This window comes from Aureobasidium namibiae (assembly GCF_000721765.1).
Source record: "Aureobasidium namibiae CBS 147.97 unplaced genomic scaffold scaffold_1, whole genome shotgun sequence".
Classification (NCBI taxonomy): Eukaryota; Fungi; Ascomycota; class Dothideomycetes; order Dothideales; family Saccotheciaceae; genus Aureobasidium; species Aureobasidium namibiae.
The window spans coordinates 2,044,980-2,067,221 of record NW_013581208.1 but is presented as its reverse complement, the minus strand read 5'-3'; the positions used below and the strand labels follow the sequence as shown (position 1 = coordinate 2,067,221).

Genomic DNA, 22,242 nt, shown 5'->3' with positions numbered 1-22,242 from the left:
GCACATTATATTCGAACCAGTGAAGGCGTGTTGTGCGATTTGGTTCCGATGCCAGATCATGTTTCATCACCGTAGGTCTTTAGATTGAAGAAATTTCTTTACGAAAATTTGATTGAAATTGCGAAAAACGCCTATAGAAATCCGAATCAGAAGACAAAGAACATCTAACAAGCAAAAAAACGAACCAAGACAAAGAGATAAAAGAAGATTTAATCAACAAAGTGTAGTCATCGTCGACAAACATCCCACTCACTGATCCTCCGTCAAAACAGCAAACTTAGAATAGACTGCGTGATTTGAGGGGGCAAGTCGCAACACCATCATCAGCGCTGGTGAAGCTCGAAGACCACTGGATGGAGATGTTGCCCTGTCCGAAGTTCTTGCAGTAAGTAGCGGGATCCCAGGCACGCTTGTAGAAAGCGCACTGCTGAACGCCACACTTGCCGTTGGTGACGAGCATGTAGCTGGTGAAGAACTTGCAGGCGTTGTCGCCGGTGAGGTTGTCGCAGGCCTTTTGGCAGCGGGTGTGATCGAGGACGCCGTCTTGGAATGTCAGTGTTCTGGCGAGCAGAGAGTCGGGTTGGCCGGTGGTGCAGGTGGTTCCTGGTGCTTGGATGGCGCAGTTGCCCAGTTGGGTTTGGGAGTAGCCGGTGAGGGAGGAGTCGACTTCTTTCACGTTGTAGGCGTTGGATCCGGCGATGACGACCTGGAATTTGTTGCGGTACTGGCCAGAGTTGGTCGCAACGATGGGGTTGAGGACATTGCCCCAGAAGGAGGCCTTGATCACGGTAGTGGAAGCAGGGTTGGGGCAACCAGCTGCAGGGTTCTAGGATACCAAAGTTAGCATTGTCGACACTACTGATTTGACACGTGGACTTACCAGTGTGGGGTCGCGTTCGAAGAAGATGTTGAATCCCTTGCATCCAACGATAGCGTCGCAATCAGCAGCTGCCTGGTCGACATCGTAAGATGTGTAAGTCTTGTAGGTCAAGTAGCCGCAAGCGTTGACCGACGCCTTCTGGTCCTTGAAAGTCTGGACGTAGCGAGAAGGTGTTACGGCGCTGGTTGCTGCAGTCGAGAATCCACCATAGTTCTGGAAGGAAGTCGGGTCATCGGCGACCTCGGGGGAGGTAGGACCCGAGCCCAGGGGCTGAGGAGTGCATGCACCGCGCTCCTCAAGAGACCTCTTGTTCACAACGCTATTGTCATCCGATGTATCAGAAAGGACTACAGCGACTGCGGCAGCTGCGGCGGCATTGGGATCATAAGCAACGGTGTCATTGTCAGCGGCGCCGATGGGAGCCGAGACGATGTCCGGGATTGGAAGATCAGCAACAATGTCGTTAGGGTCCTGAGGCATAGGCGAAGCAACAGCGAGTGCTGCAAGGCCGGCGATGAGAGCGAAAGAGCGCATCTTGAATAGAAGACAGGATGAGGTGTAGAAAAGGCTCGTGGTTAGGTTGTTGTGATTGAGATGCTGATGCTGGTTGTTCCTTTCTAACGAGGCAGAGGCCATGCTTTATATCTTCTCACTCGACAATCCAGACCTCGATTGTCCAAGACCATATTCTACGAACAGACAAGGCGCTGGCAGCAAGTTTCGATAGCGCCTTTTGCACGGTTCAGCTTCCAAGGGACAGCTTCGATCCATCGCAGGCAGACTCTTGGTAGGCGGTATAGCAGTACGGCGAGGCCGAGCTGAGATGTTTTCAAGGCGCCAAACATCGGACTGTACCAAAGTCAATTGTTGGTAAGATCCCGTCTCTGGTCCCAGGATCTGGTAGTGCCATTTGCCATATTAGTATCTCTTCAGCTAGTTCTCCGCTATATCAAGCTCCAGATGAGCTATTGTTGGTTCTTCTCCAGATCTTTCAGAAGCCGGGGTATGATGTGGATAGAGAGATCGCGAGGCCATCATGCCGATCTATCGATTACATGCATGAGTAGGCACAAACTCACCTTGCGATGGGCAGTGTCAGAGCACGTGGGAGAGTGCACGTGTCGAACTCTAGATACGATCAGAGGTATGCCCAGCCAGGCCCTAAGATTGCTACGGCTGCCGTGATGTTGGATCGCATCGCCGAAAGAGGACTCTCAGGTGCTGCTATAATCCAAAAGGTATGTCTAATCGAGGACGACACGGCAGGAGGTTGGAGAAGTTGGACCTGGCGAGCGAAACTTGGGGCGGAAAGTTGCCGAGAACCAGCCGGCGGTTGAACCTTCCTTGTCCGCGCCCAAAAGCCCCCATGGTACGTATCTCGCACGAAGGATTCTCCAATACTTGACAGAAACTTTCTCCACCTCCTTCGTCTACATGTGCTGTTTCTTCAGCTAGCCTTCGTCTCGTTCCATGGTGAGACACGGCAGGGTCCTGGGCTTGCGCAGGTCCTCCGAGAGTCGGCCTCGTTCTGGTCACCCACACATCGCCGTATCCGGCAGCCCAAGTAAGCACTTACTGATCTCGGCCTGAGATGTATAGATGTATAGACAACCTACTGCGCGCTATCGTCACAGCCCGAAATAGGATCGTAAGCGGACAGTACATTTCCGATCGTAGAGAGTGAACACCACCACACCAGGTGCAAGTCGACGACATAGCTGCAGGAACCCACTCTAATGATAGACTTTGATCAAGTCACACTCGGTTTGTAAGAAACCAGGATGGGTCATGGAATCTAAGTGCAGCGCAGTTCTTGTTGTCGCGCTTGCTCTCACAACATCAGCTGGTCCTATCAATCGCGGCTGGGCATCAGCGTACGCCGAAGTCTTCGGCAAGATGTCTCAGATTTAGCCTCCCATGCTATTCCGCCTACAATACGAGAATAACTCTGCTTCCACAGTCCAGCCCTACCATCCTCCATCCAATGATACGGCTAGAGCAGAAGGGGCTTTTGCCCTAAAAGCTGACCACATCCCCGCCCAAGAATCGAAAGGTGCATAGCAGCTGAGAAGCCAATCTTGGCTTCTCAGCTGTCGCGACACAGCCATACACATCAAAACGCAGCAACATCTGTTGGATACAGCAGGCCGATACCGAATGCCGAACGTGCGGCCAGAAACAACAATCTCAGCTGCGAAGGTCGAGACCTGAAAAAGCAGAAGTGGAACCCGATACGGCAAAGCATCGTCAGATTGATCAGACACCTGAGAAACAAGGTGTTCAATACATCGATTCCGAAAAACGTGAGACTACAGTACAGCTGCTGCGAGAGCAAGTCCACCAGCCATTGCAGCACTCCAAGCATCCAATTCCATCATAGCAACACCACCAGTGCTTGCAGCTGACGTAGTCGCAGCTGCTGCGGATCCGGAAGAAGAGGAAGTCGTTCCAGCAGCGCTCGCTGGGGAAGAAGAACCAGACAAAGAGGTCGATGCACTGCCAGAAGAGGATCCTGTCGACGTACTCAATCCACCCGATGTGCTCGATGCCGCAGTGGTGCTTGTGACTGAAGCTGATCCCGAAGCCGCGGCAGCACTTGCTCTGGAGGCAGACGCCGAGCTAAATAGTGACTCTCTACTAGCACTCCTCGAAGCGCTAATACTCTTGATGACATCTGCAACAGTGCTGGCCGCGGTCCCTTTGGCGGTGAGTGGTGTGGCAGATCCAGCTCGGCAGGTGGTGATGTCGAAGCCGACGCTGATGCCTGTACGACCGTCGTCTTGACAGCAGATGAGGTCGTTGAGGGCTGATGCTCCGGTGCTGTCTGAGTTGCCTACGATGGAGCCGTTGCAGCAGTATGAAGTGTCGCTGCCGCTGCTGCTTTCGACATAGCAACAAGCTTGTTGGTCGACGAGGTCGCAATCTTGGGACTGAACCACATACGACATGGCCACAAGCAACGTGGAGACGATTGCGGTGTGGAAGGCTTTCATGATTGTATGGCCGAGGATATTCTCTACTGAACAGAAAATGTTTGACAGATGTGATCTTGGGGCAAATATCTCTTTATGAGAACCCGAAGGGGACACCTCTGGGGCTTTATATAATCTTGCACTCGCTGCCAATGTCTCTTTGCAACAAGTGACTTCGCAGCAGAATGGTCGTGCTGCCCTCACCGTTCAGCTGAACTTCTGTCGATCTCAATACCAAGGCATCCTCCAGGATGTCCGCGTCTCAGGATGTACCTGCTACTATAGCTTCTAGTGTGTCTTGACGGCGACAGCGATTGGATCCTCCTCGAGATCGACAAGTGGCTATACCGCTATTCACCTCATGGCCGCTGCGCCTCGTGTGCCTTGATTCGCTGCCTGAAACTCTGATGATTCTCTCTGCCTGACTGGCTGGACATGAACAAGCAAAAGTGAGCGAGCTTTGGCAACAACGGTGATAAATCTTGGCTTTTCCCGGTCACCGAAGGTGATCATCTCTAAGCGACGACAGAGAAAGAAAGAATTGCTGTGCTTGATATCGCTTATGGTATACCAAGCCATCTTGGCAATCCTTCGACAGACCATCACAACTTCACAAGACCCCAGACGGCAACGCCATTGAAAACAAGGACAAAACAAGCGACAACGAGGAAAACAGACGAAAAGACTTATACCGTATGATAGTTTAGTCTTTGCTCTTCAAGCCCTGCGTCAATTCTGCCTCGATCTGCGACTCCAGATTTGATGGGAATAGCTCCATCAAAGTCATACCAAGCAGGAAAGCACCCACAAACAAGCTGATCATTGTCGCCGCCGTCTTCACTGCAACATAATCTACACTCACAATGATAGCAGTGGACAGTGCAATCGTTTCAACTGCCGCGACCATGCAAAAGCCAGCCACTGCATCACAGTAATTAGTCGAGACAATTGTACTTTGTTGCAAGAACAGAACTTACCCTTGCTGGATATCTTCACCTTGTTTCTCTCTTCAGTCTTGACAAACACCTTGGCTTCTTTATACACCATCCACGCATCTTCCAAACCGAAAATCTCCGCATACAGCAGCGGCGGATAGCTGATCAACTCTCTTCCAGTGCCCAATGTCCATTTCGAAGCCACTCTTCTTGCATGGTCTTGATTTAACCCTCTGTTTTTGATGAGTAGTGCAACGAGGAATTCGCGAACTTCATCTGGAGTCGCTTTTTCGGAGGGTGCGGTCAAAGTGTCTGGTGTGGTGACGTCGAGAGAGGTATAGAGGGGTAGGCCTTCGTCTGCAGCGGAGTCGGTGGAGGAGCGGGGGCTGGATTCGGAGTGGGATAGTCTGCCCATTTTGTGCGATTGTTGCGATACGAGATTTGTAATATCGGTGCTGTAAGTTCTTGATGTTGAGCCCTTTGATGGGTTAGAGAAAGGAAGCAGGATGTCTTTATAAAAGAGTAGAGGGGAGGTGAGAGAAAGGCTTAGCTATAGGGAATAAGGTGGGAATGGCGGCTGTGTCGGCACTGCCATGCCCATCCCACCGGTGAACCACCGCGGAAGGATTCGACAATGACATCTTCCAACTTTGATGTTGTTCTGTCAACATTGAACAAAAAACAACAATAAACTCCTCTAGTAGTGATCACAACACTGCTTGTTCGTTCCCCGACACGGAGACCTTAGCCCATCCTGTGATGCGCGCTTGCATACGGTATATCTGCACCCGGAAGAATGATATCAAGGAAAGAGTCGTTAGGTAAAGAAAGTCAGCGAATCAGATCCAGTGTCTTTCAGGCATACTGCTGCCTATACTCGAATCCTAATCTGTATTGCCTTTGACAAGAACGCCGTTTCAGTCACGTCTGATGTGTGCTCCATCCATCGCAAGTACTAGCTTGAAGACTATCCGTCCTTTCTCTTAGCGTTGGCATGGAAGTGGTACCTAAAACTAAGCACAAAGGTAGTATAGATATGGCAGAACTTCATAGAGATAAATCTCAGACACGCCTTCGTGGTGTTTTGCAAGTAGGAGATATGCATGCTGCACGCTTGCGGATTTAGGATAATGCATGTCAATTTGATTTCTTCTCATTAGCTGAGATGTCTATGTAGCCAGAAGATCCCAAAACTAGTATCAGGGTCTTTCTTCTGCTCTTGATCTTGATGAGAAGATCTGGGAAAGCGGTTTCATGCTATGCACCGCGGTGAGCAGTGGTGGAGCTTCTCCCTGGTGAAGCGCGGCTGTGCGGCAGGAGGAGGGTCGGCAGCATAGCCCTGCACTTTGGCTAGTGTGTACAATCCGCAACAGAGCAAACATGGAGCCATGTTGTCTGCCTGTTGGAGTGTGGGCGTGAACGCACGAGGACGTGTCATCGAACTCTTCCAACGTCCACGTTGTGTACATCAACGGTCTCAGGCGTGAGACGCGAGGCAGAGAGTCTGTGACGATCATGCTGTGCCACATGGAAGTCGTGAGGCTCTGACCGAATAGGCGTCGACGACGAAAGGCGTATGGACGTCGTCGGCTCATCCATCCAACAATTTCTTGACCCTCTCGATCCTCGTCAGAGCATTCTCCACCATCTCAAGCCTCTTCTGCCCCACCGCGTCCCTCTCCTCCAGAACCTTCAACCTCGCCTCCAACTTTGCCTTTGCCTTCCTCTCAGTCGCAACCATCTCATTGGCCTGCTCAAACAACGTCGCAGACAAATCCTCCAATTCAGCCTCTAGATCTTTAAACTTCTTCTCTGCAGCTATCCTCCTTGATGTTTCTGCAGCGAGAGCAGCTTGGAGTTCAGAGATGGCGGGGGAGGGAGGGCTACTGGCAGGTGCCATGGGAGAGTTCTTGGCTGGTGTTTTGGGAAGTGGTTTTGTCGTGTTTGTGAGTGATGATGTGCGAGTCAGGAAGCTGAATTTGCCGGATGCGATGGACGAGTTGCGGCTCAGTGAGGTGGGTGGAGCAGGGAAAGGGTGTGCGGCGATAAAGTCCAGGGCAGAGTCGTTGCGAGGGTTCTGGCTGGTCTTGAGGTTGCGAATTTCTTCTTCGTATTCGGCGAGGCGGTCGGCTGTGGAAGGTGGATGTGGTCAGCCAAAAGTGAAGGAAGGCAGAGGGGGGAACACAAGGAGAGATGTACATATGCAGATGCAGCGTGAGGAATCGCACAGGCAGGGATAACAGCCAAACTCACCAGCTTCGACGCCTTTGCTTGTCAGACTTGCGACTTGGGCTTCGAGTGTCGCGACGCGGTAGTCGCTTTCTGCAGACAGTTCATATCTCGTTGGTTCGTACGACTCGAACGGAGGAAAAGGTGTCGTGTCCGACGCTGGCTGTGGTCTCGTTGTTGTTGTGTTTGTCGCAGGTGCGGGTGGTGGAGACGCTGGTGTTACATTCTTGACCTTTCTTGGTGGGGAGCCAAGATTCATAGCCAACTTGTCTCGTGTCAGAGTGTAGTTGAAGCCTCGTTCGGATTCTGGAATCATGGTCGCGACGTGTAAGTGACGTGAACGTGAGACGTGTTGGATGATTTGGAAAAAGACGTGTTTTTGTACAGAGATATGCTGTGCAACAACAATGTGTGTGGGAAGAGAAAAGAAGAGGATGCGAACCGAAAGGTACCAGGGGCAGTGAACCAGTTTGTGCCTGCCCGTTTCCTGTTCCCCTTTCCACCAGACCGCCTGCGCGCTTTTCCTCGTCGTCCTCGTGCACCAGATGCCCTACTGATGCGACCAAGATGTTGTAACGGCTGTTCAGGGGGGTCAACGGTTTGTAGTCATTCCTGCTCGCATGCTTAGCGGTCCGTCCCGTGCGGGGGATGTGAGGGTCACCCTGCATGTATATATATTGTCCCTGACTCCCTGCATCAGCATATCTATGTATAGTCATATGAGACACTGCGTCGGCATTGACTCTGGTGTGAATAAAGTTGTTCTAAACAGTCATGTCTTGCAGGAGGTTGGTTCTAAGCTCCGGTCATAACCGCGCCACTCAAGACAATCAACGTAGACTTTGCGGTGTCGGAATCGTGATGTGTCAATCATGACCAGTGACATTTCCATCTCAAACTGATGTCATATTCTTGTCAAGTGAGATTGATGAAATCTTGTGGTCGTATAGCACCTTAATTGTAGGTTGATCTTAAGTAAATCGACGTGTACATGCTAGGGCATGGATATGTATATACAGAAAGCCGCGACTAGGTATGAACAAGAGACCAAGACGAATCAAAGGCCAAAAAAAGAATAATGCTTGGTGCTTTTCTTCGTGAACGTTGAAGTAAATGATGCTGCAATGAGAGGAAGATTGAAGAGAAGAAAAAGAAGAAGAAAAAAAAAGAAGGGGGTATCGAGAGAGAAGTGATCTAGCAGATCCCAAAAAGATCAAAGAACATAAACCGCACAATGCCTGACCTTTTCCCTTGTGAATGCAGAGACCTTCAGAAAGGTCACCCTCGATTCGCAAACGCCATAAAACTCCTCGTAAATGCCGTATAGACTCAAGTGTTAAGTGGGTCTCGGCGTTCTATGCCCATCATCATCATCCTGTTGGACTTGTGTTGCTTCCTCGTCTGAACTCGACTCGTTCCTCGCTGGTGAAGCTGACCCCAAGACGGGACCTTGTCGAGGAGTTTCGTTGTCTTCTGTTCGAGAGTCCACTGGATCGTGGACAATATTATTGTCGCCTTGACTACCAGCGGTTGTGGAGCTGGCCCATGTCACATGCTGCGAGCTGTTTGAGTCCCGCACGGTATTATGTTGCGAGTCAGGATGCGTTTCCTTGCTGCTCGTGTCACTGTTGGTGTGTTTGAGTACATGTGGACTCCATGCGGCCGCTCCTCTGGTCGGCGCTGGAATTACAGTATAAGGCAGGTCGATGTTGTCTACCTTTTCTTGCTTCCTCTCGCGATATTTCTCGCCCTGTTCAGCGGCGATCACACCAAGTCTACCCTTGATATCCCATTTTGAGTAAGAGTGGGCGGGGAGATTGGGAGTGTCGCTGTCGTGTCGAGCAGCCCGGACTTCGGCAGGTGGACTCATACGTTTTCGCTTGAACGGATTCTGTACTGCATTTCGGAGCGCATTGCTGGTTTGTCGCAGACGCGAGGAGTTGGCTGGCTTGGCTCCTTCTCCATCTCGAATCTCCTCTCGTAGTGCACTTGATGTTTGCGCTTCCAGGTCGTCGAGTGGTGGATGCTCAGGAATGTCTTCTGTTCGCCTCCGTACAGGTTCCGGTTCTTGGGATTCACCATAGTTGATGACATAAACGGTAGAGGCAGCACTGGTCGTGTTTATCCGGTCAGGTGGTGATAGTCGAGGAGGCGGAGGTGTTTGGTTGGTGATAGGTGTCAGAGCCGTGTCAGGGCGGGGCAATGTGCCAAAGGTGATTGTTCGATTCTCCGAATGAGCTCTGCCGAGAGGGAGATGAGTATTCCGGCGAGGAGTAGCTTTCCGCCTTCTGGCGACGGGGTCCTGCTGTGAGCCAGATTTGTGCGTAAAGCCGGCAGAGCCATCGCTGTCGGCTGGACGATAGTTGTCTCGAGGCTTCCGCGTATATGTCATGTTGTCACCAGGAGTCATGTCGATCATCTCGTCACCATCGAAAACTTCGCGACCCAGGATGCCATCTTTCTTCTCATCTCGTTCCAGGGCTTCTATACGTTCGACCCACTCCCAAACAACAACACTAGAAGCGGCAGCACCAACCCATCGGAAGTAGTCACCCCAAGCAGCGACATCCGGCTGAGCGACGTCTGTTATAAAGAAAGCGACAGGGGTTAGTATGGCTATATGTGATAGCAGAGCAACAATAAAGATACTCTTCATCTTGCGATGGAAATAGGCGTAGCGACGTTTGGTGAGACCGTAGAAAATAACCCAAGCAGCGTAGAGAAGTCCGACAGCGAGTTCGAACAGATAACTGAGAGCTGGAATAGCATCGACGAAATGTCGGGGACGGTTGAAGCTGTCGACCAGGAAACTGTTGAGGCAGGAGAAGATAGTGTCCAGTACGATGAGGGCGAACCCGACCCACTTGATGACAACCTTTTCCTTATGTCGGGGAAATAGTCGAATCAGGGTCTGTACTTGGGCGAGCCAGAGAAAGACATCGGATATGACACGGGTGACACGAACTTCCATGCTTCCCTCGACTTTGCTGTGCATAGCATCTCCGTCCATGTATCCAACCAGATATTGCTCTTGAGCGACTTTGAACGTGTCTGCGGTAGCGATTGTCAGAGCGATAGCGGTCAGAAGAGCTGCGACCTTCTGGAGCCATGGTCGAGAGCCAACGCCAGGTGCAGCAGTACCACCAGTGGCGCCACCGATGAGTCCTCTTCCAGTAGCAAAGTTTGTGAGACCAAAACCAGGAGAGAAAGATCGCGAGTTGATCAAGAGCATAACAACCAGGACCCAGGCAAGTGATGTGGCGCAGGCTACTACAAAGGTTTGAGGGATGGTCGAGGCATAGAAGGGGTTCTCGAGGTCGGCGACGCTGGAAGGATCACTGCTGGTCCCAGGGGTCTCGTAGCCTGGGGTACAGGCGGGCGTAAAGACTATGTTGGCGGTGAGAGTGACGATATTATCAGGGGCAAAACTGAGGACGCCATCGGAAGGAAGTGTGTATGGAGTGCAGGTCTGGCAGGTATCAGATCAGTGGGTGCAGTTGAAGTGGAGAAGTCCGACAGAACATACGGCGGTGAGACTCGACGTAGTGGTGGTCGGCAGCCCCCATAACTGTCGAGCAACATGCCGCGACATGCCCGGGGGCTAGGTGTCGCGTCCGGAGCAACAACTACAGCGTGAGGCTGACGGTGGACGCGCAAGACACGGGGTCCGCGGCCGGAGAAGATGTGATCGCGACGCGCGACGGGGATTGAGCGGCCCGATATCGAAGTGCGCTGAGGAGTTTTCAGGATGGCCGGGGATGCGTCCACACTCGTCTGGAAAACATGTCGCAGCGACAGGGTGGTTCGGGGAAGTCGCAATGAATATGACGGGACCGATGGGGGAGACGAGCGTCTGGACAGACTGGGCAGTGCGAAATGTGGGTTGGCGAGTCGCTCCTGCCTGTCTCTGCGCTGAGCCTCGCCGTCGGTTGACCCACGACCCGCTCTTGGCAGTATCTTGAGTAGCTTCGTCCAGTGCACGGTCCGTGTCACGCCTAATCCTCTTGTTTCTCGCCGCATCCTCGGTCTGCTTGCGTGTGAGCAACTTGTTCTCGTTTCTGCCCTGTTGCGTGCTAACTCTATCCCAGGTTGACCTTATTCTTATTCAAATCTTATATCAACCAAACGTCTCGTCTCCTTGTTTTGCGCCATCTTCACCACAATCGACAATGTTACAAATGCCGTCTGACATCAGAAATCTCGAGTCCCTCTTCTCTCTCCGTGTTGAACGCCATGTCACCCCAACTTCTTCTGGCTCCACCGTGATCAGCTACACTAAAGACCTGGGGGAGGGTCCTGTCTTGTGGCTCGTCCACGGTTACCCTCAGTCTGCCTATATGTATGTCCAGACCTTTTGTCGTGTGTTTATTGTCCTGCTGACCGTCTCATCTAGCTGGCGCCATGTAATTCTTTTCAACGGTTCGCTCATTCCGCTGTTCTTTTTAACACTATCATCAGATTATCCCCCAACTGCAGGACAAGATATCCTTGTTCGTTCCAGAGGTGCGTGCAGCCATCCTCCGCTCCCTCCGCATTTATCCGACCACTACTGATCCTGCCTCCGAAAAAGCTGCCGGGCTACGGCCTCAGTACTCTCAAAGGCACGGCCGGAGTCGCCGCCGTCGGCGCCGCTCTGCTTGAAGCTAGCCATGCATTGTTCCCTAACCGTGACATTATTTTAGCCGGTCACGACCGTGGTGCCCGCATCTGTCATCGCCTTTCTGTTTCCAATGCCCATCCCCCCAAGGATGATACTGCCAACCTGCATTCTTACAAACTCCTGGGTACTGTGCTGCTCGATATCGTCCCCACTCTGGTCCAGTGGCAATCGTTCGCTCGCCCGTTGGCCAGTGTTTCCTACTTTCACTGGCCATTCCTGGCATCTCCTGTTGCAGCCGACATGATCGAGGCTTTTGGTGCTGCCAAATGGACACACCTGGGTTTGGACCGCATCTGTGGCGACAACGCAGAAGGGCGCAAGGCCATGCAGTCCGACGACGCCTGGGAAGTATACGAATCTCTGCTCTCGAAACGTGAAGCCATCGAAGGATCATGCGCCGATTACGCTAGTGGTTGCTTCGTGGAGCCACCCCTCCAAGAAGCAGATCAAAGTGAGGGTCGCAAAATTCAGAGTCCCGCGCTTGTCATGTGGAGTCTCTCAAGATTGGGCAAGATGCACGGCGATGTTGGATCAATCTGGAAAGACTGGGTGCAAGATACATCCTTGCTGACTGCTCAAGGCGTAGGAGACGATGTCGGACACTATTTGCCCGAAGAGGCTAGCACTGTCATCGGCTCAGCCATCAAGGACTTTGTCGAAAAGGTGACGAAGTAGGAGTATATGATAACGATCAATGGGCCATACAATCACGATCTGCACGCTTCTCTCTCGATAATACGTACTGTGACATGATCAGTGGCTTGCGACGTGCCAAAGAAACATAAATTCTCGAGACCGATAGCGACGTCTCTGCAAACGAGGAGTAACAGGAAGACAGCGAGAGATGATTCAGCCAGCAGTCGCCAAAATGGACACAGGAGTGTGGCAAGGATACTTCATCTCAGTCACAAGGACAAATATCAGAGAGAACAAATCAAGTAAAAAAAAAAAGCTTTGAGAAATTTACACTGACAAGAAAGCGAAGGATATCTATACCTCAACTAAACCCCTCCCACTGCACTCCAAAAGTCCTTAGACTTTTCTTCCCCTCCCCAAAACAAAACCACCATCAAACGCCTTTCTTCGAACCACCCCACTCATCTCCAACAAAGCTATCCTTTACCGCTATGCGGCAATTTATTGAGCAACTTCTGCCCACCCAGCAAAAGTCGACTCTTGAACCCTTCGTCATCACCACTGCCATCTCCACCCCCATTGATCCCACCACCATTGATTGCAGGAGAGTGATTGGAACTGCTAGTGCCTGGTCTCAATCTGCCAAAAATGCCTTTCTTTTCATTATTGTTGTTGCCTCCGCTGCCGATACTGCCACTGCTCTGTCCACCCTCTTCAACCCTTCCGTTGGTGGACGAGGCACCAGTCTGTACTCGTGAGATGTTGGAGTAGCCAGTTTGCGGGCGGCGAGGAACAGGGCCGCCTTCGGTTTCAAAACTCATGGTGAGAGAGGGAGTGATACTCTTTGTTCTGGTAGCGAAGAGGCTATTCGGCGAAGAAGTCAAGTGATCGTCAAAAACACTGGGTCGACCAGAAGTAAACGAAGGTCTCGCAGGAGTTTCCTCATTCTCCTCAGCCTCGGCTTCTCCCTCCACAATCGACGACGTAGTCATAGGCGTACTAGCCTCGCTACCCCTGTCGCCTCCATCATTGTTTGAGTGATGCACATGCATAGTACTCAAATTAGCAATTTCTCTCAACTTGCTCGTCGCCGCTTGCCGCGAGGGCCGGTGGTTGTGGAATTTGTTGCCTACAATGGCGCCGGCGTGTGAGATGAGTGCTTTGATGAGGTCTTTTTTCATTTGCAAAGCCAAGTCCAGGTTCGACCATGTTTTGTTGCGGTACTCGAGTGTGGGCATGCGGAACACGAGATCGTGTACGTCTTCGAGGTTGCGGCGGCCTTGACCCTTGTAGCTGAGGCATAGAACCATGCTGGGGACTTTGAAGAAGGAGAGGGTCATGTAGTTGGATGCGCGGGACAGCATGAGAGATAAATCGTCGGAGGCTTGTTTGTCGTCCTTGTCTGATTTACCTTTCTTGTTGGCCTTCTTCTTGGACATTTCGGATTCGGCGAGAGAGTTTGTCTCGGATGAGCGTTGGGATGGCGTACGGCTGACGAGACTGAGATTGGATGCTGTGTTGCCATTTTGTTTCTTGGCGGCGTTGTTCGAAGACTTGTCGGAACTGCTGAAGGGGTTCCAGTGGAGACTGTGCGACGATGAGCTAGGTTGACTGAGGCCCAGACCTTTGCCCTTGCCGTTCTTGATGTGGACTTTTCCTTCTGGCAATTTGAGTGTGGGCTGAAGCCTGTGTTCAAGTTCACCTGCACCAGTGCCAACACCTTGATGGCCCGATCCAATGGTACCCTCAGCGTGTGGTGCGATGTGGTTGCCATCTCTCTTCTCATCCGAGTCCTCTTCATCATCCTCTGGCACAGCCATGTTACGGACCATGAAAGGCGAGAAACCACCACCTTCAAATGCATTGCCACCAACACCTGGGAATAGGTACTCGAAGAGTCGCTTTGCAATCTCACGTTCGAGTTGGACACGCAAAGGCATGACATTGACTTCGAAGTAATCGACGACAGGGATACCAGCAATGGCTTCAAGCATCAGCCACTGCACGCGCAACATCTTCATATCCTTTTGCTTGTGGAATCCGCGAGCTGCATCAATGTACGGCGCGATGATTTCGGGGTAAACCGCGTTTGGCAATAGGTTGAAACCATTGATTCTACCAATCTCAACGCAGTTGTAATTTGAGCCATCGTTGTTGTCCGTGCGATCGAAAAGGCCATCCTTGATTTGGAACTCGAGAAGTGACTCGTTCTCACCGCGAATGAGATGCCAAGCGATCTCCTTCGATGAGATCAGCCATCTCAAAAGGCCGGGTGATTCGTCTTGACCGCGGTCTTCGTTTCTGCTCTGAGAAGTCGTGATTGCTTTCATCATGAAAAAGAGCTCGTCCTCGCAAGCAGCAAGATCCGCATCCAGAGCGATTCTATCCTTCCATCCCTGACGATCCAAGTATTTTTCGTGAATCTGGAAGTGCAGCTTGATATCTTCAAGCTGACGAATGCGAGCTTGCAGCATCTCTACCATCTCGGGTGCGCCCGTCAGGTCGCTGAAGTCAGATGCCAGCATGATCTTTTCGAGCCTCTCGCTACGGGTCTTCTCGAGTGGCTCGCTGTAAAGAAGCAGATCCAGCACGATGATGTACATGGCGAAGTACTGATTGGAATCGCAGATTGCCCGGAAGTGAGGGAACTCGATGTAGACGTGATCCATGCGGGGATCAGAGGCGTCTGGGTTATGAGTCTTGTTGCCATCTCCTCCACTGACATCATCATTGTACTTCAAGCGCAGATTGTTGTATTTGTCGTAGCGCAAACTTGCCGAGGTACGATGAACAACTCTTGAGAAACCGTATGGGTTGACTTGGAATTCAAACATGACTTCCAAAGGTACCCATGGCGGCCAGTACTCTCCAGCTTTGCCGCCATAGCGATTGCCAGAGTACATGTGGAGGTACTCAGTCGAGAATGTCTTGGTGCTTGCAACAAAGACTTGCATGCTGTCCATAGCGGCAGAGAAGCGTGTTTGCACCAAACCACTGATCTCGTCCAGCATTCTTTCCTTGTCCATGATTTGAACAACCTTGAGTTGCATGCCTTTGGCAGCAACCAGCATGACCGACTTTGGATTCTTCTCGCTCTGCAACTGAATCTGTGGAGCGATGAGACGGAAGTGATAGGTGTTTTGTGGCGTATACTCAGTTGAGATGCCTTCTCCACTGCCTTCCTTGCCAGCTGACTCTGTGCACTCCTGGTTCTCGGGATCATCTGCATTGACAAACTGTCTTCCATCGTTCAGAAGCTGGTCGATTCTGTCCTGCACGGCCATTTCGTCTTCTTGGTTGGGTGTTTTAGGGAAGAGTGTTGTGTCGCTACTGATCACACTGTTGCTACGATTTTCTGGCGCCTGCGGGCCGGACTTCTTTTGTTCTTCAAGGATATCGAGAATAAACTTGACCGCTCTTCGAGACATGTAGTATACAAAACCACGTCTTTGACTGACTTGGTGAATGTATCGCAGGATGATGTTTCGCAGAGAGTTGTTCCATTTGATCTGAGCGTTATGCACCACGAACCTGTTGTTAAAGTCGCTCGTGTAGTCTGCGAACGGAGTCGCGTCTTCCTTTGGTGCATCTTCTTTCTCGGCATCTCTGTCAGGCAGATCGTCCGTGTCCATTTGTTCACCGATAGATGGGTCCTCTTTCTGCAGCTTTTCCATAAGCACATTTAGCAATTCGCACAAGAATTCATGTTTCTTCTGCAATGCTTCGGTGTGGTTTTTCAGGGCTCGCAATCGGTCATTCAGCTGTTCGCCGCCTTCATGGGTTCTGACAACCTTGACTTCTTGTTCTCCGACTGCGCGTTCGTTGTGGGCCATTTGTTCTTCGATGCGATGGATGCGAGATTCGATCAGATCGGCTTGTACTCTGCGTGGATCATTTCGTTTGGACATGACGCAGTAATGAGTAGGCTCGTCACCAAACATACTGGATCTTGTCGTATCTCCCGAAACAGAATCACCATGATCTGTTTGTCTGAAGTATGTGAAGCGTGGTGCGAATCCAAGAGGGAGAATCTTTGTCGCAGGGTTCGTTTCTGCAGGTAGAATCCAGTCCAGCTCGACGAAGTCGTCCATGTCGATCCACGTCAAATCATTGTCAGGAATCGTGAACTTGGACATGTCGACTTGAGTGATGTTACCTGTCTGGTAGCTAGCCAGTGTAGCCTCATCAGCTCGGTCCAGTTCCGTGGTGCTCGTTCCCTTGATCGAAGCAGATATCGCACGAATATCGGCGGATATGAAGTCAAGTTGGCATTGATTGATTTTCATGGCCGTCGTTCGTTTCGCCTTCTTGTCGGCAGTAGCTGGAATCTCGAAGGTTTCCCTGCGTTGATGAAGATCCAACATGAAGCTATCAAGTTTCATCTTCAGGCCTGTGGCAGAAACAACGTCATTCTGATAATCTTCAGCATCTTTGTGCTTGTAGATATGACTGATGAACAGAGGTGAGAAGAGTAAGTTGTACTTGATCGTGGCAAGATGACGACCGAACTTCTTGCTTGATTTTTCCAGGCTTCCCCATAGAGGGCCTTGGCGGACAGGAAGTGACATGACTCCGGAGAAGAGTGACCACCAGTTGTAGAAGTGGGTAAAGAAGCGAGGTGTAAGATGAACGGAGTTGTAATTGTTCGATGGTTGAAGATTGGCAACGTTCCAGTCTCGATCTTGTGGTGCAGAGATGGCGATGGAGCCATGAATCCAATGACTTCTGAATGTCTTGAATGCGTCGTATGTTTCTCCTGGTGGTGCTTTGGCGTGGTCGGGGTGCTTGAGCTGAACTTTGTAATGAGGACAGAAATTAAAGCTTCTCTTACCATCCCCAACTTCGCGTTCAAACGTCAGACCAGCCATCCATTGCACGTTTCCAGACAGCTTCATGACCACTTTCTTGAAAGCAGCTGCGGAGTTGCTGCTGTTGACACTACTTGAGCCACTGCTGTGCTTGTCTGCCTCATCTTCTTGCAACTGTCGCGCGTAGTATTTGTATTCTGGAATTGCCATGACATAGTCACCGCTGTCCACAGTCATGAACTTGCGAGGATCATCATCCTGGGCGATTCTCCAGCGGACCTTGTTTCTCCATACCATGACAAATCCAGCACCTAAGCCAGTCACAATATATGGATCACGAGAACCCTTGAGGGCAAGATGGACATCGCCATCCCCTTTCCAATTGACATCCAGTCGAGAGTGGAAACTGAGTCTGATCTTGTCCCAGAACCCTACTCTTTCGGACGGATCCATGGGTGGCTTTGTGAAGTTCTCGATGACCTGCATCATGTCCTGAATGGCTGGCTGGTACGATGTTCCCCATGTGATTCTTGTGGGTGAGCTCGTGTTTATATCGATCTTCATGTCCGAGTAAGTCTTTACCGCCGAAATGGTTCTACGCACATCGATGGAGAAGTTTTTCTCGGTGTCTTCCTTGCCGAATTTATCTTTTGGCACTACAACAACATTGATATGGCGTTGAGATTCCAGCCCTTGGAACTCTTCCGCAACAACAAAATCGGTACTGAGTGACAGACTGGCAAGTCGGGGTGATTGACCGGAACGAATGGCAGGCACATGCAAAAGAGGCAAAGGATAGTCTCTCAGCATAACTCGTGCCTCACCCATGGTGACCTTTAGGTTCATTGGTAGAAGCAAGCCATACTTCATGTCCAAAGGCATACCCTTGCCGATATCGTGTAAGAATTTGGGGTATTGGTCAAGTGCAAAAGATGGCTTGTCGATGATAACACCAACATCACTGAGCATTGCGGCCATCAAAGCAGGTCGTTGTGGTATGGCCATCACATTCTCGGTCTGTTCAAATTCTTCTGGCAAGTCGTTCATACCCCACAGGATACCACGCAAGTCCTTGATGGTGTTACTCTGTGTGGCCAAGGCTCGATCGATGCGCTTCTTCCAGCTCTGGGCATTAAACTCTTGGAGCTTTGAATGCGCCTTTTCGACGGTACGAGAGTTTGCGCTATTGAAATCTGCTTTGCCCTCGGTATCGTATCGAATCTTGCGATCACGACCTCTACCACGACGCTTCTCAGGAGAAGACTCTTCGTCCTCTTCACGGAGTGTGTGGATTGAGTGAGCACTCTTGCTTCTCCTGTGGTGTGACGTTGCAGGGCGGGATACGCTACGTTTGCGAGACGGTGGAGGTTGTTGAGAAGCCGTACGCACGCGTGATCCTCTTCTTGGACGATGTGAGTCCGTGTGCTTGACTTTCAGTCTGAAGGCTTCTTCACGAGCAAGACGCTGCTGTTGCTCAACAAGACCAGCTCGATAGATTGTGCCAAGCTTCCACTCAAATCCGCTGTCCTCGATCTCAAACAGCAACAGCTGAGCGCGCACAGATATTCTCGGAATCTTCTTGGGGCCTTCAGGGTGCTTCTCAAGAATGTACTCGAACGTTCCAGTGCTGAAGTGATGGTGTAATTGCTCGCAAGCCTTGATAGTGTTGACAATGTTGTCGAATATAGCGTGTAGAACCATGCCGTGTGGGACGCCAATGCGAATAGTGTCTGTCGTCAGGTCGAACGACTTTGTAATCTCCGTCTTCTGGCCGACTTTGTTCTTCATCTCGCGGAGGTCGAAGCGAAGGTTCTTAACACTAACGATACGACTCCAGACATGTTTCATATTGGGAGTACCACCGAGTAGTCGTACAATCTTTAGTCGTGCAAATGGCGTTGCCCATCTGTGACGGCCACAATCAGCGCCAAAGATCTGTAACATCAGTGGAGGGTCACCAGGCATGTCCGCCTTGACCTGAATAAGGTTTGCCTTGAAGTCGATCGTCGTGACCTCGCTCATCAGGATCTGATCGTATTGAGAGTGATCACGAGTCTTGACAATCGAGCTTGGTTGATGCTTCTTACGCTCCTCATCAGCGTGATGAGGTTCTAGCGTGAGGAACATTCTTCGGAATGTCAAGATTGCAACACCAATTGAGAAGTGCTTGTAGAGCGAGTACTTCAACTGCAAGCTCTTAGCGTGCGAATTGATGTGGAATAGTGGTCCTTGTATGTCGCTGGATGTCGAGAATGCCACCTCGAACTTGGGCAAGCTGATGAAGGGATCAGCGGTTGAGTCCTCCACAGCATCTATTATGTGGCCTTCGAGACCTTGTATGTGCACGGCTAGTCTACGTCCGTCAGTAGGTAGTGTTTGCTTCTTGCGTGGGGCCTCAGGCGTCGATGAACGATCGTTTCTCTCGCGTGAGAAGGACCTGCTGAGAGATCTTCGTCGCGGTACAGGAATATACGAGTCTTCGCGGTGTGCCTTATACTCCACCGACCAAGACTCTAGCTGCAAAGCGAATCCGCGAGCGTATTTAGACACAGCTTGATCCACGCCTGCGAGCTCGACGTTGAAATCAGCCCCTTGTATGCTCACATGTTGCAGCCAATCAGGGACCTGACGAAGGAAACTCGGCTTCTTCACAACTGTTGATCCGCTGTTTGAGTCTGTCTCTCGACGAGCGGCTTTGACAATCTGACGAATGCCTTCCGAAATTTCCGTCCGTACAAGGAACACCGAGAATGTTTGGAATCTACCATAAACGAAAACCTCAGGTCGTGGTAGTAGGTTAACATCGATCTTGACTTCGATAGTCTCTGTCTGCAAAAGATCATGCTTGTGACCAGCATTTGTCTGGTAGTATAGCTGATTTGAAGTCTGTCTGTAGTGCAGATGCAATGCATATTTCGCAGCAGACTCAGTCGAGGAGTGTTGCGAATCAATGTCCAAGGACATTGTCGAAGTTGATGAAATCAGCAGATCGTATTCAACATCTCCAGTGTTTCCCGGAGTCAACGGAGGAAGTGAAACCCTGACAACAGGCTCTTGAACAGCGATCTTGATGATAGCTTTTGGCAGGAGGCGGGACAAGAAACCACGGCTTGTCAACAACGGAGCTTTCGACGACTTTTTCGATTCCTGTCGGACCTTCGCAATTGCTAACAACAGCGGCAAATGCTTTGGATCAAGATCGATAGATGGGGAGGTGCACACCAAATTGGCAAATAGCATGTTGCTGTTGCGCTCATTGACATTGGTGGTATCGTCTGGCTTCTGTAAGGTCTTGGATGGGAGTGTTGTTTTCACAGTAGCAGTGACCATGGGCACGTAGAGCATGCGCTCCGGATGATCATGGCCATCGTCGACACCAGCCGAGATTGAAATCGCTGTAAGTAGGGCTTGGTGGGCAACGTCTGTTGGCGAGAAATACATGCGATGTGCTGGACTCCTCGAATCGAGGCGCAAGAGATCTAGACCCAATTCCTTCATGGCCATATTGAAGTATACATGTTGACCAGAGGTATGCAGAGATCTAATGCGCCTGGAAAGACCCAGAAAGCCAATGGCCAGTTGAAACTCCTGTATGCCCTTGAGAACGGATCCAAGAAACTCTCTCGATTCTGCCACGGCGTCCATAAGCTTCTCTTCGCGATCCTCGGTGTCCCGAGGTTCCTTGAGCACGTCGTTGATGGCGATCTTGGGTGCCTGTGCTGAAGCTGAGTCTCTGAAATCAGGTTTGGAAGCACCGCGAATTTGATGCAGCTTCTCATTTGCATCCAACAGATCATCGTATGGTATGTCCAGCCGTCCTAGCTTCAGTGCAATCGAGGCATCGCGCAGACCTTCGAGTTGCGGATGTAGGAAACCGTGTACGCTCAGAGAAAGGCCATCCAGAATTTCGGAAGATTCTTTGCCCTCGGGTGTGAAGAGAATAGATCGAATGATACTCTTCCACTCAGCAGGAGTGTGTGACGAGGCCTTTGTCTGGTCATGTTGGAACAGACGACTGCGATCTACCGTCTTTGCTCTCGTGTCGACGGCCAGGGTAACGCGCTCGACAGTGATTGTTCCCACCTCCTTGATGACAACGGTGCTGGAAACAGCGACCAGATCGACCAGACACAGGTATCTTATCTTGGTATGCAGCCTCTTGATCTTGTCCTTGACTCCGGTCAACTTCTTCCATCGTGAAGTGCCCTGGTCGCGTGATTGAGCCTTTTCTTCGGCGAGTGTGTTCTTGGTCGAGTTCTGTAGGGCACGGAAGTCTACGACGACTTGTGGCTCGGTCAGGTGAAGACTGATCCAAGTTGGTTGCGCAAAGGTGGGTCTGTGTAGCGACAAGCCGATTCCTCGTATGTATATCTTGATTCCATCCTTTGGCGAGAAAGCGATGCGACGGAAGCCAGAGTAGCCGATGCGCTGGATGCTGACGCCTGTCAGGATGCGGACAAGGGCGAACAGGACAAAGGTGGACAGGTAGGCGAGGACCAGGACACCGCCGACGAAGGACGCGGTGGGCAGCGGCATGCTGGAGGAGATATTAGAGATTAAAAGCTATGGCTTTCCAGTACAGAGTGTTGCTATCGCAGCACACGATCGAGGCCCAGAGTCGCAAGGGTGAATGGATGGTTTCGAGCAGACTGTGGCATCTTCACCGCATGCCCATGCCTATGCCTATCCCAGAAGTCTTGTGCTGGTGTCGCGTAGTGGTCCAGTATAGCTGAATGTCGAAGGATTGGCAGCGGCTCACGCGAGCGTGAGGAGTTGGCGTGAAGGAACACTTCTCAACCTGGACGTCATTCGCAAGGTTAAAGAGCCTCAAATTGTGACCATCGCGATCCGGGGATGCCGGGGACTCGGGAGTTCTAGAGCCCTAGTTACCTACCTTGTTATTCCCTCAACCGCCCAAAGTCGAGATACAAGCACCATCACAAAGTGTTCTGCAGCCCAGATGGAATTCTTTCTACACAGCAGAGGACAAGCCCTCACCAACCAACCAGAAACAGCGACCTGCATGCAGATGCACAGTAGCTGGGACATCATGACAGCTTTGGCAGCGACGCCCATCTTTCCTTGTTCCTACTTTGTCCAACGGCCTCGTGCGGAAAGCCGC

General features: G+C 51.1%; 7 protein-coding genes across 7 annotated transcripts; 1 reads left to right on the top strand and 6 right to left on the bottom strand.

Annotated features, from left to right (window-relative positions):
- Positions 1–277: 277 nt before the first annotated feature.
- M436DRAFT_77965 (uncharacterized protein) lies at positions 278–1,414 on the bottom strand (the record flags this gene model as incomplete). Its single annotated transcript, XM_013576994.1, has 2 exons — positions 278–826; positions 881–1,414. The coding sequence occupies 2 exons, from the start codon at positions 1,412–1,414 to the stop codon at positions 278–280; spliced, it is 1,083 nt and encodes a 360-aa protein (XP_013432448.1).
- Positions 1,415–3,189: 1,775 nt separating this feature from the next.
- On the bottom strand, positions 3,190–4,105 carry M436DRAFT_35416 (uncharacterized protein; the record flags this gene model as incomplete). The annotated part of the gene is made up of 2 exons (XM_013576220.1): positions 3,190–3,971; positions 4,027–4,105. Coding segments are annotated over 2 exons (861 nt in total), but the record flags the coding sequence as incomplete, so codon positions are not given.
- Positions 4,106–4,854: 749 nt separating this feature from the next.
- On the bottom strand, positions 4,855–5,184 carry M436DRAFT_25235 (uncharacterized protein; the record flags this gene model as incomplete). Its single annotated transcript, XM_013576072.1, has 1 exon — positions 4,855–5,184. A coding segment is annotated over one exon (330 nt), but the record flags the coding sequence as incomplete, so codon positions are not given.
- Positions 5,185–6,378: 1,194 nt separating this feature from the next.
- M436DRAFT_60054 (uncharacterized protein) lies at positions 6,379–7,332 on the bottom strand (the record flags this gene model as incomplete). The annotated part of the gene is made up of 2 exons (XM_013576693.1): positions 6,379–6,917; positions 7,041–7,332. 2 exons carry the CDS (start codon positions 7,330–7,332, stop codon positions 6,379–6,381), a joined length of 831 nt encoding a protein of 276 aa, XP_013432147.1.
- A 1,020-nt stretch (positions 7,333–8,352) lies between these two features.
- Positions 8,353–10,608, bottom strand: M436DRAFT_35142 (PalH-domain-containing protein; the record flags this gene model as incomplete). Its single annotated transcript, XM_013576166.1, has 2 exons — positions 8,353–10,485; positions 10,543–10,608. 2 exons carry the CDS (start codon positions 10,606–10,608, stop codon positions 8,353–8,355), a joined length of 2,199 nt encoding a protein of 732 aa, XP_013431620.1.
- Positions 10,609–11,194: 586 nt separating this feature from the next.
- Positions 11,195–12,351, top strand: M436DRAFT_36409 (alpha/beta hydrolase; the record flags this gene model as incomplete). The annotated part of the gene is made up of 4 exons (XM_013576388.1): positions 11,195–11,355; positions 11,410–11,419; positions 11,475–11,519; positions 11,587–12,351. The coding sequence occupies 4 exons, from the start codon at positions 11,195–11,197 to the stop codon at positions 12,349–12,351; spliced, it is 981 nt and encodes a 326-aa protein (XP_013431842.1).
- A 437-nt stretch (positions 12,352–12,788) lies between these two features.
- Positions 12,789–21,656, bottom strand: M436DRAFT_77959 (uncharacterized protein; the record flags this gene model as incomplete). The annotated part of the gene is made up of 1 exon (XM_013576993.1): positions 12,789–21,656. The coding sequence occupies one exon, from the start codon at positions 21,654–21,656 to the stop codon at positions 12,789–12,791; it is 8,868 nt and encodes a 2,955-aa protein (XP_013432447.1).
- Between the last annotated feature and the right edge of the window lie 586 nt (positions 21,657–22,242).